At 38.6% G+C, this 12536-nt stretch overlaps 1 protein-coding gene across 1 annotated transcript in view; it reads left to right on the forward strand.

The window, feature by feature from the left end:
* Positions 1-12536, forward strand: part of KIZ (kizuna centrosomal protein) — a 143999-nt gene that overhangs the window by 12271 nt on the left and 119192 nt on the right. The window contains exons 3-4 of the mRNA XM_030310207.2: positions 611-773; positions 10122-10214. Of these exons, the coding sequence (XP_030166067.2) occupies positions 611-773; positions 10122-10214 (256 nt within the window). The remainder of the gene's footprint in view (positions 1-610; positions 774-10121; positions 10215-12536) is intronic.

Here is a 12536-nt window from a genome sequence, read left to right on the forward strand (position 1 = left end):
ATGTGTGCCTTTTGTTTTACACTTTGGATGAGAGTCTCTAAAGGTTTTGTTCACAATTTGAGTAGAGTCACAGCCTATATATTATCATAAAATATTTTAAAATATAGTAGGTTGTTGCAGTTCCTGATAAATTTTTAATATTATCTAAAGGAGAACTTTTTGGGTATTTTAAATTTTAGAATTTCTCAATGTTTATGGATTGTGGTTTATAGTTTGATTCTATTTCCATATGAGCAGATAGTTCTGAAATTGTCTGCCATAAAAAGAATGCTAATGGACTATTCATCCGACCATGGCCACATAGCCACCGCTCTTGAAACCACATTTAATATTGAGAAAGAAATCCATATAAATCTTTATTGTGTGAATGTTATAATGTAGTCTTGTATATATTTCTCAGGAGAGTTATGCCTGGATGTGATATTCAGTGATGTTGCATTAATTTCTTCTAAAAATATGTGTACATTCTGCTCTTTAGCTTTCAGTGTTTAGTTAGGTAAAGTATCTCAGAAAACATTGTCTCATTAACAATTTTGTTTGAGAAAAATCTCTTTCTTTGATTTGTTAGTGTCTAACTGCATAATTTACAAATCTGCTTTTATTTTTCTAGAGTTAAGCTGAAGTATGTGAAACTAAAGAGATACCTGAAGGAAATATGTGAATCAGAAAAGAAGGCTCATACTCGAAACCGAGAATATTTAAAGCGATTTGAGCATGTCCAAGCTCATGTTGGACACTTTACTACAAATACAGAGAAGCTTCAGGAACTGAAGGTAACATCTTGTTTTTCACTATATTTCTCTTTATTTCTCTTTCTTTTGCTAAAATTGGAAGGAAGTAACAAGCACTAAGTTTCAGATCAGTGGTGGTCATTAGTTGTTCATCCATAAGAGAATTGCTCATTTTCTCTGTGATTTACCATGTGGCCAAATTTTGATCAGGGAACTTGAAATTGAATTTTCTTAGATTCTACTTTAGTTGAGGAATTAATGGAATATCTGTACTTTGTTATGCTGCACAAATAATTAACTTGTAACAGACATGGGCACTAGTCACTACGTGGCACGTGGTATTTGGTGGCTTCATGACTGAATTTGAGCAGCATTAGGGTTCTCTCCAGAGACCGTTTCCTTCTTTAACGGGTTTTTTCCCTGGGCTCCTCTGTTCCTATCAGGCAGTGTGTTGGGAAACACTGAGGGTAGAACTGGCCCCACGGAATTCACCTTCATACTCCTCATCTGTGTGACCCAGAGCAACTGCTTTCTGCAGCCCTCTCTGAATTATGGCATCTCGTTCCTTTTTTTTTTTTTTTCTTTTTTTCAACGTTTTTTTTATTTATTTTTGGGACAGAGAGAGACAGAGCATGAACGGGGGTGGGGCAGAGAGAGAGGGAGACACAGAATCGGAAACAGGCTCCAGGCTCCGAGCCATCAGCCCAGAGCCTGACGCGGGGCTCGAACTCACAGACCGCGAGATCGTGACCTGGCTGAAGTCGGACGCTTAACCGACTGCGCCACCCAGGCGCTCCATGGCATCTCGTTCCTTTAAGGTGCTGGGCAACCTTCTCCTCCACAGATTATGCCCAGTGAGGAGGGCTAGGCCTTTTTTCTCTAAGCAGTTGTGCTGGCCAAGGGTTGTTGCTCATGTTAACCCAACAAAATACTGGTTATAGAAGAAGTTGCCTTTAATTACTTTTTTTTTTCCTCTAGCAATTTCCCCCACTGAGGCTTTATTTCAGGTACACAGGAAAATGAAAATACTATGCAGTGGTCTGAATGTTTGTGTCTTGAAATTTGTATCTTGAAATCCTAACCCTAACCAAATCCTAACCAAATGTGATGGTGTTCATACCAGGGGCCTTTGAGAGGGGCTTGTGTCATGAGGGTGGAGCTCTCATGGATGAGATTAGTGCCTTCTAAAACAGGCTCTGGAGCACTTCTACCAGGTGAGGATGCAGTGAGAAGGTACTGGCTCTGAATGAGGAAAGAGGCCCTCACCAGAAGGTGACCGCACTGGTACCTTGATTTTGGACTTTCCAGCCTCCAGAATTGTGAGCAGTACATTTCTGATGTTTAAAAGCCACCCAGTCAGGGATATTTTGTTATAGCAGCCTGAATGGACTAAGATAACTTACATATTCTGTACCCAGATACAGTAGTTGTAAATATTTTGGTATATTTGCTTTGTGTGTGTGTGTGTGTGTGTGTGTGTGTGTGTGTGTACATTTTTTCCTGAGCTGTTGAAAGTATGCTGTGGACACCATAACAGTTCTCCCCTAAATACTTAAGTGTGGATCTCCTAAGAACACAGACAGTCTCCTACATAATCACACTACTATTATCACACCCAAGAAAATTAATAATGATTTCATAATACCACTTAATATCTATCTGATATTTAAATTTCCCCAGTTCCTCCCAAAATTTTCTTTATTTTTCCAGACCAGGAGCCAACTAGGGTTCACATTACATTTGCTATTTTGGTTTTTTGGTCTCTAAATCAAATTTAGTGTCCTACCACTCTTCCTTTTTTTTTTTTTTTTTTTTTTTCATGACACTGGCTTTTTGAAGAAGGCAATTTAGTTGCCTGTGTAATGACTCACATTCAGAATTTGGTTATTTCTTTGAGGCATAATTTAACTGGAAATTTGGATTAGACCAGCACTGCCCAATAGAACTTTCTGTAGTGATAGAAATGTTCCCGATCTATACTGGTGCTAATTTAGTAGCCACTAGCCACACATGACTACTGAGCACTTAAAATGTGGCTGTGACACTAAGGACTGAACTTTTAATTTTGTTAATTTTAATTGGTTAAATTTAAATAATCACAGCTGAGGTTACATACATCCTACTGTGTCCCATCAGGAGGCTTATGAGTCGTGATGTCAGGTGGTCTGACCTGAGTGAGGTTGAGTTTGATGCATTGCTTAAGATGGCAAGCTCTAGATCTCTCTTATAAGGACCTTTTTTTCCATTTGCAACTGAGCATATAATCTGTGGAGTGATAGTTTGACATTTTGGGAATATCTTGTTTCTAAATAGCCTTTTACTTAGTAGTTTTAGGATCTGTTAGTGATGCTTGAATCAGTGTGGTGGAGGTTGTGGAATAGGGATTTTCTAATTTAATCTTCCTCTTTATTAGCTTAAATTGTTCTATAAAGAAGAGCTTTCTTTCTTTTCTCTCCTCTTTCTCTTTTTTTAAATATCACATTATACTTACGAATTTTTACTTAGTATATTATCAATTACTGTAGTTATTATTTTTGTTGTTTGTATTTCTCCAAATTTTGCTTGGGAGTGTCTCTTCAAATTGGCTTCTGTGTCCTTTTGGCCTGACCTCATTAATCCTGAGCCTTCTTTGCTTTGGGGCACAACATGTTCCAGGTTTACTTTGTACACCGCTGCCTCAGACATGGAATTAGCCTCTTTTCCAAGGAGCTGTGGTTCCTTTTAGTGGGGAAGGGTATTTAGAAACCAAGATCTGGAAGTAGATGTGCTCAAACAATAGCACGTTTTAGCTACAGCACTACAGTTTTTTTTTTTTCTTTCTTAGTATTCAAGTAGAATACTTAACATTCAAAAAGTAATTATTATAAACATTGTAAATCTCTTTGCTGTTCAGAGATTTTACAGAGAAAGTAAAAGTGATGGACAAAGCAGGGAATTTTGCCTTCCCAATAGAAAAAAGGAAATAATAGAAGTTTTCCTTTTATTTTCACATTGATGCTTTTTTACTTAATTATTGATTTGATGATATAGCCAAATGTGAGAGGGAGGAATTTGAAAGGGAGAATCCATACTTTTATATTGAAAGCATTTTAAAATGGATAAGGAATGCCTTTAGAAAACAATCTGTGATGGCACAGAAGAGCAGATCATGTAGCTACAGTTGGGAAAGATGGGAGCACCATTGGGAGTCACCCTGAGTCCAAAGCTGAATGCAGGCATCAATCTTTGAAACTCCAGCCAGTGACACCACTTACCTCAGCAAGCTGTACAGTAAGCAGAGATTCAGAGTAGGGAATGTTTGCCGTGCTGTCTTCCCATTCCTTTCCTCCTCTTCATTTCATCTTGGTATCCAGTGGTAGCCTTAGGAAGGCTGGACTCTGCCCCACTCAGGTAGCAGATCTTTACCTCCACTGACTGACCACATGTAAGTCTTAGGAGAAAGGTGTTCTGGGGAAGCATATTGCCCACACACCCCACAATGCCAGGAGTATTTCCCCTTGAATAGAATATAGTTGATGCAAATGGACTAATAATTGGTAGAGTTCCAGAAAGTGAAACGAAATGAGGCAGTATGTGAGAAGTGGGGATTTGGCCCAAGTTGTATTAAGTGAATTTCTCCCTTTTTGTAAGACTGTAAGACTATTTATTATATAATATTAAAATCTTTTTAAATGGGATAAAGGCAAACATATTTTATGAATTTTTTTATTTTAAACTGATTTTATGAATTATACTACTTTGGGGGCCTATGATAATTTTCAGGGCTTTTAAGGATGTTGATTTGTCATGTCATTTTGAAAACACGGTGTTGTGGCTATATTGCTACTTGTCAAATAGATAAAGAGACCAACTAAGCTCAGTTCAAGAATATAAATATTAGTAGTACTGTGAAGATTGTGTCCTTCCCTCCCCCTTCCTGCCTCTACTCCCTCTCCCTGCGTTGGTGCTTGTAGAAGAGCCCCAGTTGGGCCTTAAAGCAGATGGTTTGGTGCCCTTTGTGCTTATCTCAGGTTGGGTTCTCCTGAAGTGGACCCTGAGACAAGGATTCAAATGTAAGTGGTTCATCTGGGAAGTGCATGGGATGTCAGGAGGCAAGTGGGGAGGTGAAACAGGGAAGGACAGGTAGCTGGAAAAGGGTATATATATACTAGTATATACATATACAAATATATATATATGTATTTGTATATATAATAGTGTGTGTATATATATATATACACACTAGTGTATATATACATATATGTTTATATGTATATACAAATATATGTTTTATATATATACACAAATGTATGTTTTATATACATATATGTATATATGTGTGTACATATATAAATAGTGTGTGTGTGTGTGTGTGTGTATATATATATATATATATATATATATATGTTTTTTGTTTTTTTTTTTAACCAGCCTCCACGACTCCCCACAGGCCTGACCACCCTGACCCGAAGCGGATGGGCGACCCCCTCAAAGGGTCTTTAAACCTCCGCGCGGGCGACGCCCTAGGTACCTGGACAGGGTGGGGGCGAGCGAGGTGGGGGACCAGGGGCCGCAAGCCGCCACCCCAACACTGACGCCTTAAGGGCCCCGCAAGGGCGCCAGCCCCAAAGCTGCCGTGCTGCTGTAGGCCCAACGGGCAACCGCCCAACAGGCCTCGCCGCCGCCACCACGGGACACCATCATCCCACCTCCCCCAACAACCCCCATGGAAAAGGGTGTATTATCAAGCCAACCACCATAGTCAGCATCTGGAACTTAACTTACAGGGAAACCCTGGCAAATGGTTCCGAGCATTTGGAATATGCAGACATGGCTCCTGAGCATCACTGATTAAAGGCTGATGACAAAGAGATTGGGGGTGGGGGGGGTGGGGAAGAGAAATTAACCACAGGCTCTTTAGGCACAGAGACAGGAATGTTGAGACTTAGGAGCACCCAAAAGGGTCCCAGGGACATGTGTGGAGCATGGCATCTGTTTCAGCCTTCCCCATTCAAGTGCCAGGCATGAGGCTGGTATGTCAGGGCATTCAGGGAGAGTCCCCATCTGATGATATCTCTCATCTGCCTGAAATCCTTGAGTGCTCGCTCAGCCTTTCAGGATAAAGCCCAGATGCTGGCGTCTGCCTGCATACCACCCTGCAGCTCAACCTTATGACCCTTAACACACACATGTCCTTTCTCATTTCTGTCTCACACAAATATACAGACATGTGCACATTTTTTCTTCCCTACTGCCTCCCTTCACCTCCTTCCTCTCTCCCCATCTCTGCCTCCCATCTCTGCTCACTCTCTGCCCACGCTCTACTCTCCCTGCACCTGTCTCCTCCATTTCCCTCCATCTCTTATGCAATATTCCCTCCACTCCCATGTCTTCCCACTGTCCCTCTCCATCTTTTATCTTCCAATCATGTGCACGTTCTTTCTCTTACACACTCATACACTCACTCACATGCATCCACCAAGTTTTAAACATGCTGACTGCTATATTTTCTTGAAAGCATCACATCATTTCCTATCTTCTTCAACTAGAAGCCCTCTCTCTCTATATCCTGCCTTAGGTCTGGGCCGTAATTATCTCAGTAAGCACTTCCTTCATAGTGTTGTCATTGTTTACATGGCCGGTTTCCACCTCGTTGTGGGCTCCTCATCTTACTATTTCAGTGCTGTCAGTATCTGGGCCACAATGTGGCACATAATAAGCACTCAGTAAGCTTTGAGGAACACCTCCCTATTCTTTAAGCACTCAGTAAGCACTGGGACTTCCCCCTTGACTGAAAATTAATTCTGTATTTTTCAACTTGCTCTCTTCTGGACCATGAACAACTATGTGAGAGCTAATGTGGTATTGGTTCTATCCTGTGTTATACCTTCCCAGGAGCATTTCTGTTTAATAGCAGAGGCACTCTGAAGATACAATGTCACTATTTAGAGATGTGATTCTTGTTGGAAATTCAGTCATTAGGGTATATATGCCTACGAGGGATAAAATTTGAAGAGAATAAATATTTGAGCCCTCATTTGATTCCTACTGAGCATTGTGACAGCCACTCTGGGCAGGGCAGGACCTTCAGGCTCCTGGAGGACAGTCTGTAGCTTTTCCCATTTTTTATCAACCAGAGTGTCTTACTTGTTAATATGTATTAGTTGAATATAAATAAGTGTTCCTGCATACCTTTTTGTAAAAAAACATCTAAAAAGGAAACCCATAGGGGCACCTGGATGGCTCAGTCAGTTAAGTGTCTGACTTTGGCTCAGGTCATGATCTCACAGTTCGTGAGTTCAAGCCCCACTCTGGGCTCTCTGCTGTCAGCACAGAGCCTGGAGCCTGCTTCGGATCCTCTGTCTCCCTCTCTCTCTGACCCTTCCCCACTCTCTCTAAAAAATAAATAAATGCTTAAGAAATAATAAAAGGAAACCCATATCCTAGAAAAAATAGGAGAAGAGAAAAGACTGTGACTGTCAACTCAAACAATTTATGTAACTCTCTGTACCCATTTTTTCAACTCTAACATGAGGAAGCTGGGCCAGCAGATCTTAAATGTCTGTTCAGTTCTGTAACCAAGAATTTTTATGTAATCCTGGAGACCACTGAAAGAAGGAAGCCTGTTTAAAAAAAAAAAAAAAAAAAAGGTAGTGGTGGCACTTTCAGGCAAATGGTAATGTGACAAGGGGAATTTGAAGGAATGTAATGGGGATACAGAAGAAAAGAATGGAAAATGAGATGTGCTATTAACGTGGAAACATATCCCAGAGACCTGAAAGATATCCCATGACCTCCACCTCCTTCAGATAACCCCAGATGATCGTCAACAGATTTCATCAGTTGAGCTGAGATGAAATTGTTTGTGCACAGCGGGGAAGTGAATAGAAAGGTTCTCCTAAATTTAGGTGGGCAGCATCAAGCTCAGTGCTGGGAAGCAATACATTAGCAGATGGAACAAGTTAGTTACCTGATAGGTTGATTCAGTGCTCTTGAGTTCATTAAAATAGGTTTCCCTGGGGGATTTGTGGGAAGAGGGGACTGTCCTTAGAGGTGCTGTGGACTGGCAGATGCTACTGGGCCATGAGAACTTTGGCCCCTGAAACAGCAAATGTAAGAGGAATCTGGGCCACATGGCAAGAAGGGAACAGAGGCCTGAGTCAGCACCAGACAGAAAGGATGCAGTACAAATCCTGATGTATTGTGGAAATATAATGGGACCTTATCAAAGAAGAAGTGGGGCATAAAACATGGAAAGACTGATGGTTGGAAAAATAGGGCACATGCTCTGCTATTTTATCATTTTTAGCTAGGGAATTTTTGGAAAGATTTGTCTATACAGTTTTCCAAACTTAAAAAACTTTTAAACATAGTACAACCCTTTATATGCAGATAGAATAGGAGGTGGGGTTGAAAATCCCTGCTCTCCAATGTTTAGGAGGTAAATTTGATGGATAGTAACCAAGTATCATATGTATGAATAAAAGGCAAAGAGAACAAAATGTTTGTAGGTGCAAATCTGTGGTCCTAGGGGATGCAGAATTATAGTTTGCATCAATTTTCAATTTATCATAGCAACTTTTTTTTTTAATTTTTTTTTCAACGTTTTTTATTTTATTTTTGGGACAGAGAGAGACAGAGCATGAACGGGGGAGGGGCAAAGAGAGAGGGAGACACAGAATCGGAAACAGGCTCCAGGCTCTGAGCCATCAGCCCAGAGCCTGACGCGGGGCTCGAACTCACGGACCGCGAGATCGTGACCTGGCTGAAGTCGGACGCTTAACCGACTGCGCCACCCAGGCGCCCTATCATAGCAACTTTTGATTTCAAGTACATTGTTCAGTTTTTATTTGTATCACTAATTTAGGAAAGTACCTACAATTCAGTGAATTTTTCAGATGCATTGAGAGCAATGTAATTTGGACTCTTGAGACTTCTGTTACTATTCTTTATAAAGTCCTAATGCAGTTACAAGCTTTTTGCTGCAGCAGAATGAATTAAACAAATGTCATGTTTCCATGAGAAAGTGCTCTGTCTTTAGAAGGTATGGCTCTGAAATGATCCCATAATGAGAAAAGTAGGTATGATGCCTGTTGCGTGTTTATAACTGATCTCAAAGAACATAAGAAAATATTTGCAGCCACAGGAACAGAGTTTTTATTTAACCAGCAATTATTTAATAAACCTCAATATTTATTTTGTTTATTTCATAATCCACTCCCATCCCTTTTTAAAGATACTTTCCCTTAGAATCTGTAAAGTATGCCTTTTGAAAGCTCTTGGAGTTGAAAAGTAACTATCTCTGAGTCCAAAGGAGTAGGTAGAACAGAGAGATGTAAATTGTATTGTTTTAATTGCCTTATTTTTAAATCTTTTCTTGGTTTATCTTTTTTACCGGCCTTATAAAACTTTCATTTAATTAGGTATTTCTTTAGATTATTACTGTCATCTATCATGTTAATAGCATTCTGATAGAGAAAAAAAATTCCCTGCTAAACTCTTATTAAAAATGGGGCAGCATGTAATATCTTTTAAGACATTTGGAGGGAAACAAGTGAGTTTTCATGATGATTGTCTGTTTTTTTATATGTCAAAACAAAGCTCAGGCCAATTTCATGTTCAGACTAAGAACTAAGAAAACAGTTCTCTGATTATCTCATAGGTGTTTTTCTAATTGCAGTGCATCACGGCCTAATTTAGAAAATGTTCTGATACTTATCTGTGATGAACCACCATCCGTGAATTTCTTAAGGCTTTAATTACTAACATACTGAATCAAAGCCCTTTTTATGCCTTGCTTTTAAGAAAAAGTCATTTTATGGTGGAATCACTTTCATCAATTATGGTGCGATAATGATGCAGGCATCTTCATGTAGTTATTAGTGCCAGAGCAAACTTCATTCCTATGATACTGATCATTGATGTTTCCTGTATATTTTTATTCATAGAAAATGGAGTTTGTTTCAAGTCGATGAGCTAGCAAATAATATACTCTGTTCCTGTGATTAGTAGGACCATGATACTAATGTAGATATCTATAAAGATAAGAAGTCCATAGGATTGATTTCTTTTCCTTTAGGACAAAACTTTTCAGGGTAAACACCGTCTAATGTGCTGCTTTCATAATAAAGTAACTGGATTTTCCTGATAGCTTAATATGCTAAGGTTTTATTCCCTAAATTGATGGAAGACAGTAAGAAGCCATCATGTCTTATGTAAAAACATACAGCATTTTATAGACCTCAGCTTTTGACATTTTATTTGTGAAATTTTCTATTCTAAGTTGAATTTCTTAGTAACATCAACTTTTACTTTCTACTTCACTGTTTTATACTCTAAAGACTAAAAAATATAGGCAGATGCTGGTTATAATAAGAGCCACCACAAAATCAAAACTTTGTTTCTGTTTAGACCGAATATGAGGCTCAAATTAAGAAGACACAGCTACTCTCAAAAGATAGGCCTGGAACAAAAGGTGAACTGAAAGATGAAGACAGAGAAAAGGTAATAAATTAAAACAATAAACTTTCTGTTAACAGAGGATTTCTGGAGTGTTTCTCTTTTACTATATTGTTTTAAATAAAATCATGTTATTACAGAGACCTTTTTTATTAAACCTTAAGTATTATTTAAAGACTTATAGAGTATTGCTTTAATGTCTAATTCAATTAAATTTGCTAAAAGGCAGTCACAGCAGGTTTAAAAGAGATAGATTCCAAAGAAAACCTTAGTGTTGTTAGCAGGTGAAATTAATGTTTCTCTAGATAATGCTTTGTCGCTGCTTTTTTTCTTCGTTCCAGAAATGTTTTAAATAAAAGGTAAACAAAATATGGAATTTTGCTTTTCTTTGTATATATAATTTTGTACATTTTAACCTTTTCACAGAGAAAGTGGAAAGAAAAGATTGCATATCTAAGCAACAGACAAAAAGACTGGCAAGGAATACTTAAATAAATTCTGCTATGTATCTGCCGTAATGCAGGCTTCTAATCCTGCAGCCTATCTCCATATAAATGATTCTGTTCAAGACCATAGATGTTTTCTTCACTAAAAGCAGTAAAGCTCTTTTAGATGAAATGTCTAAAAACATCTTGTAATAACTTGGAGCATGCTGGCAAGAGTAGTCACTTGTGACTATGTGTGAAACCCCCTCAGCCAGTCGATATTGTAATAAGCAAAAATGGTAGCATCACTCCATTATTCAGAAAAGCCAACAGCGTGCTTGTTCCTTAGGCTGCAGCATTCATTAAGAAAAGCTTACTGGGCTGAAAGCTGGAAACAGATGATAACGGGATATGATTTTCATATTTAATGCTTTCCTTGGAAGAGTATGTGTGCTACAGATTGATAGAAGAACCAACTGCTACTTTACTAAAAGACTTTCAGGTTTGCCCTATAGCTACCGATGGAATCATTCAGCCAAGAAATTAACTTTTTCTCCTTTTACCTGCTTTATATATCTGCTAAGCAGGCTGCCTGGCTGCCAGTAAATGTTATTATGCAGTTAACTGTTTGGTATTTAAGACTCTTATCAGAAAAGAAACAGAGGCCACACTATTTTGTTTTTATAGTAGGAGGAAGGTTTTAGTTTTCCTTTTTTCCATGCATTAGCAGGCATTAATCTGAGTTTATAGGAAGTTTTAGTTTTCCTTCCCAAAGATTAAAAAGTTAAAAAACCTAGAATTTAGAGCATTCTTTAAACTGTAAGATACAAAACACCAAGCCCCAGAAACCTTGACCTATATAAAAAGGCCTTTTAATGATAAATGATTTCTGTGCCATTAGATGTATGCCAAATGTGGTATGATGCCTAAACCATTCAGGCAGTTTTTCTGTTTGACATTGGGTCATGAAATAATTGATGTGTTTTTAATCTATAAGCCGGTTTGTTCTTTCTATGCCATTCCTGATAAAGGCATTAGTACGGCAGTGTCAATGGTACTTAAGTAAAACGGGAGACTTTTTTTTTCTATTTGCACTAGTGATCCCTTACCTTACATACAATTACATAGTCTCCTTTTAAGTTATATTTAAAATTAGGGCAAGAGACATACAGCTGACAACCCCTTAAAGATGTTACATATAATAATTAGAAGACAGGTATTTTCCTGTGTACTATAAAGTGTCATCTTAAAAGCTTTGATTATTGACTGTATATAACAATCAATTAGGTAGCATTTTGAGAAATTTCTTTCTTGCCTATATTCAATTTCTTATTGGTGTTCCATCAATTAAAAGGTAAATACATTTCAGTAAAATGATGAATTAATGAATCCTTATTATATGCTAATTCCAGAATAATTGCTTATCATATGAGTTACATTTTTTTTCCGGTGGAAATCCATACATGTCTTCTTTAGACAGTCATATGAATTAGTCTCTGTTCCCAGAGTTGTTGGTCTTCAGGTATTGGCCTGAAGCGCAGTATGGTGTCACTGGTTGAAGTCAATAAATCATTTTTAAGCATGTGATCTGTGTGAGAAGCCACAGTAGATCCCCCTATGAATTCCACAGTGCTTGTGCTCAAGGTGCTTCCTACAAGGAGATGTCCTTTCTAAGGCACAAGATAGTATGTAATGAATGCCAGTTACATGTGGTGGGCATGTGCTGCATGAAGAAAGAAGGTATGCTTCTACCAAAATGAGTGGCCCAAGACTCAGTGGAGGAGGTGGTGTTTGAACTAGTGTGAAGGATGGGAAAGATATCAGTCAGTGGGGATGTGTTAGACATTCGAAGGCCAGGAGATGCCATGATTAAAGGAGTAGAAGCAGGAAAGCCCAGTGGGCAGTTGTGCAGCCTGGCTGAAGTCCAGTGTTCTTGTACGGA

Source organism: Lynx canadensis, chromosome A3, assembly GCF_007474595.2.
Source record: "Lynx canadensis isolate LIC74 chromosome A3, mLynCan4.pri.v2, whole genome shotgun sequence".
Classification (NCBI taxonomy): Eukaryota; Metazoa; Chordata; class Mammalia; order Carnivora; family Felidae; genus Lynx; species Lynx canadensis.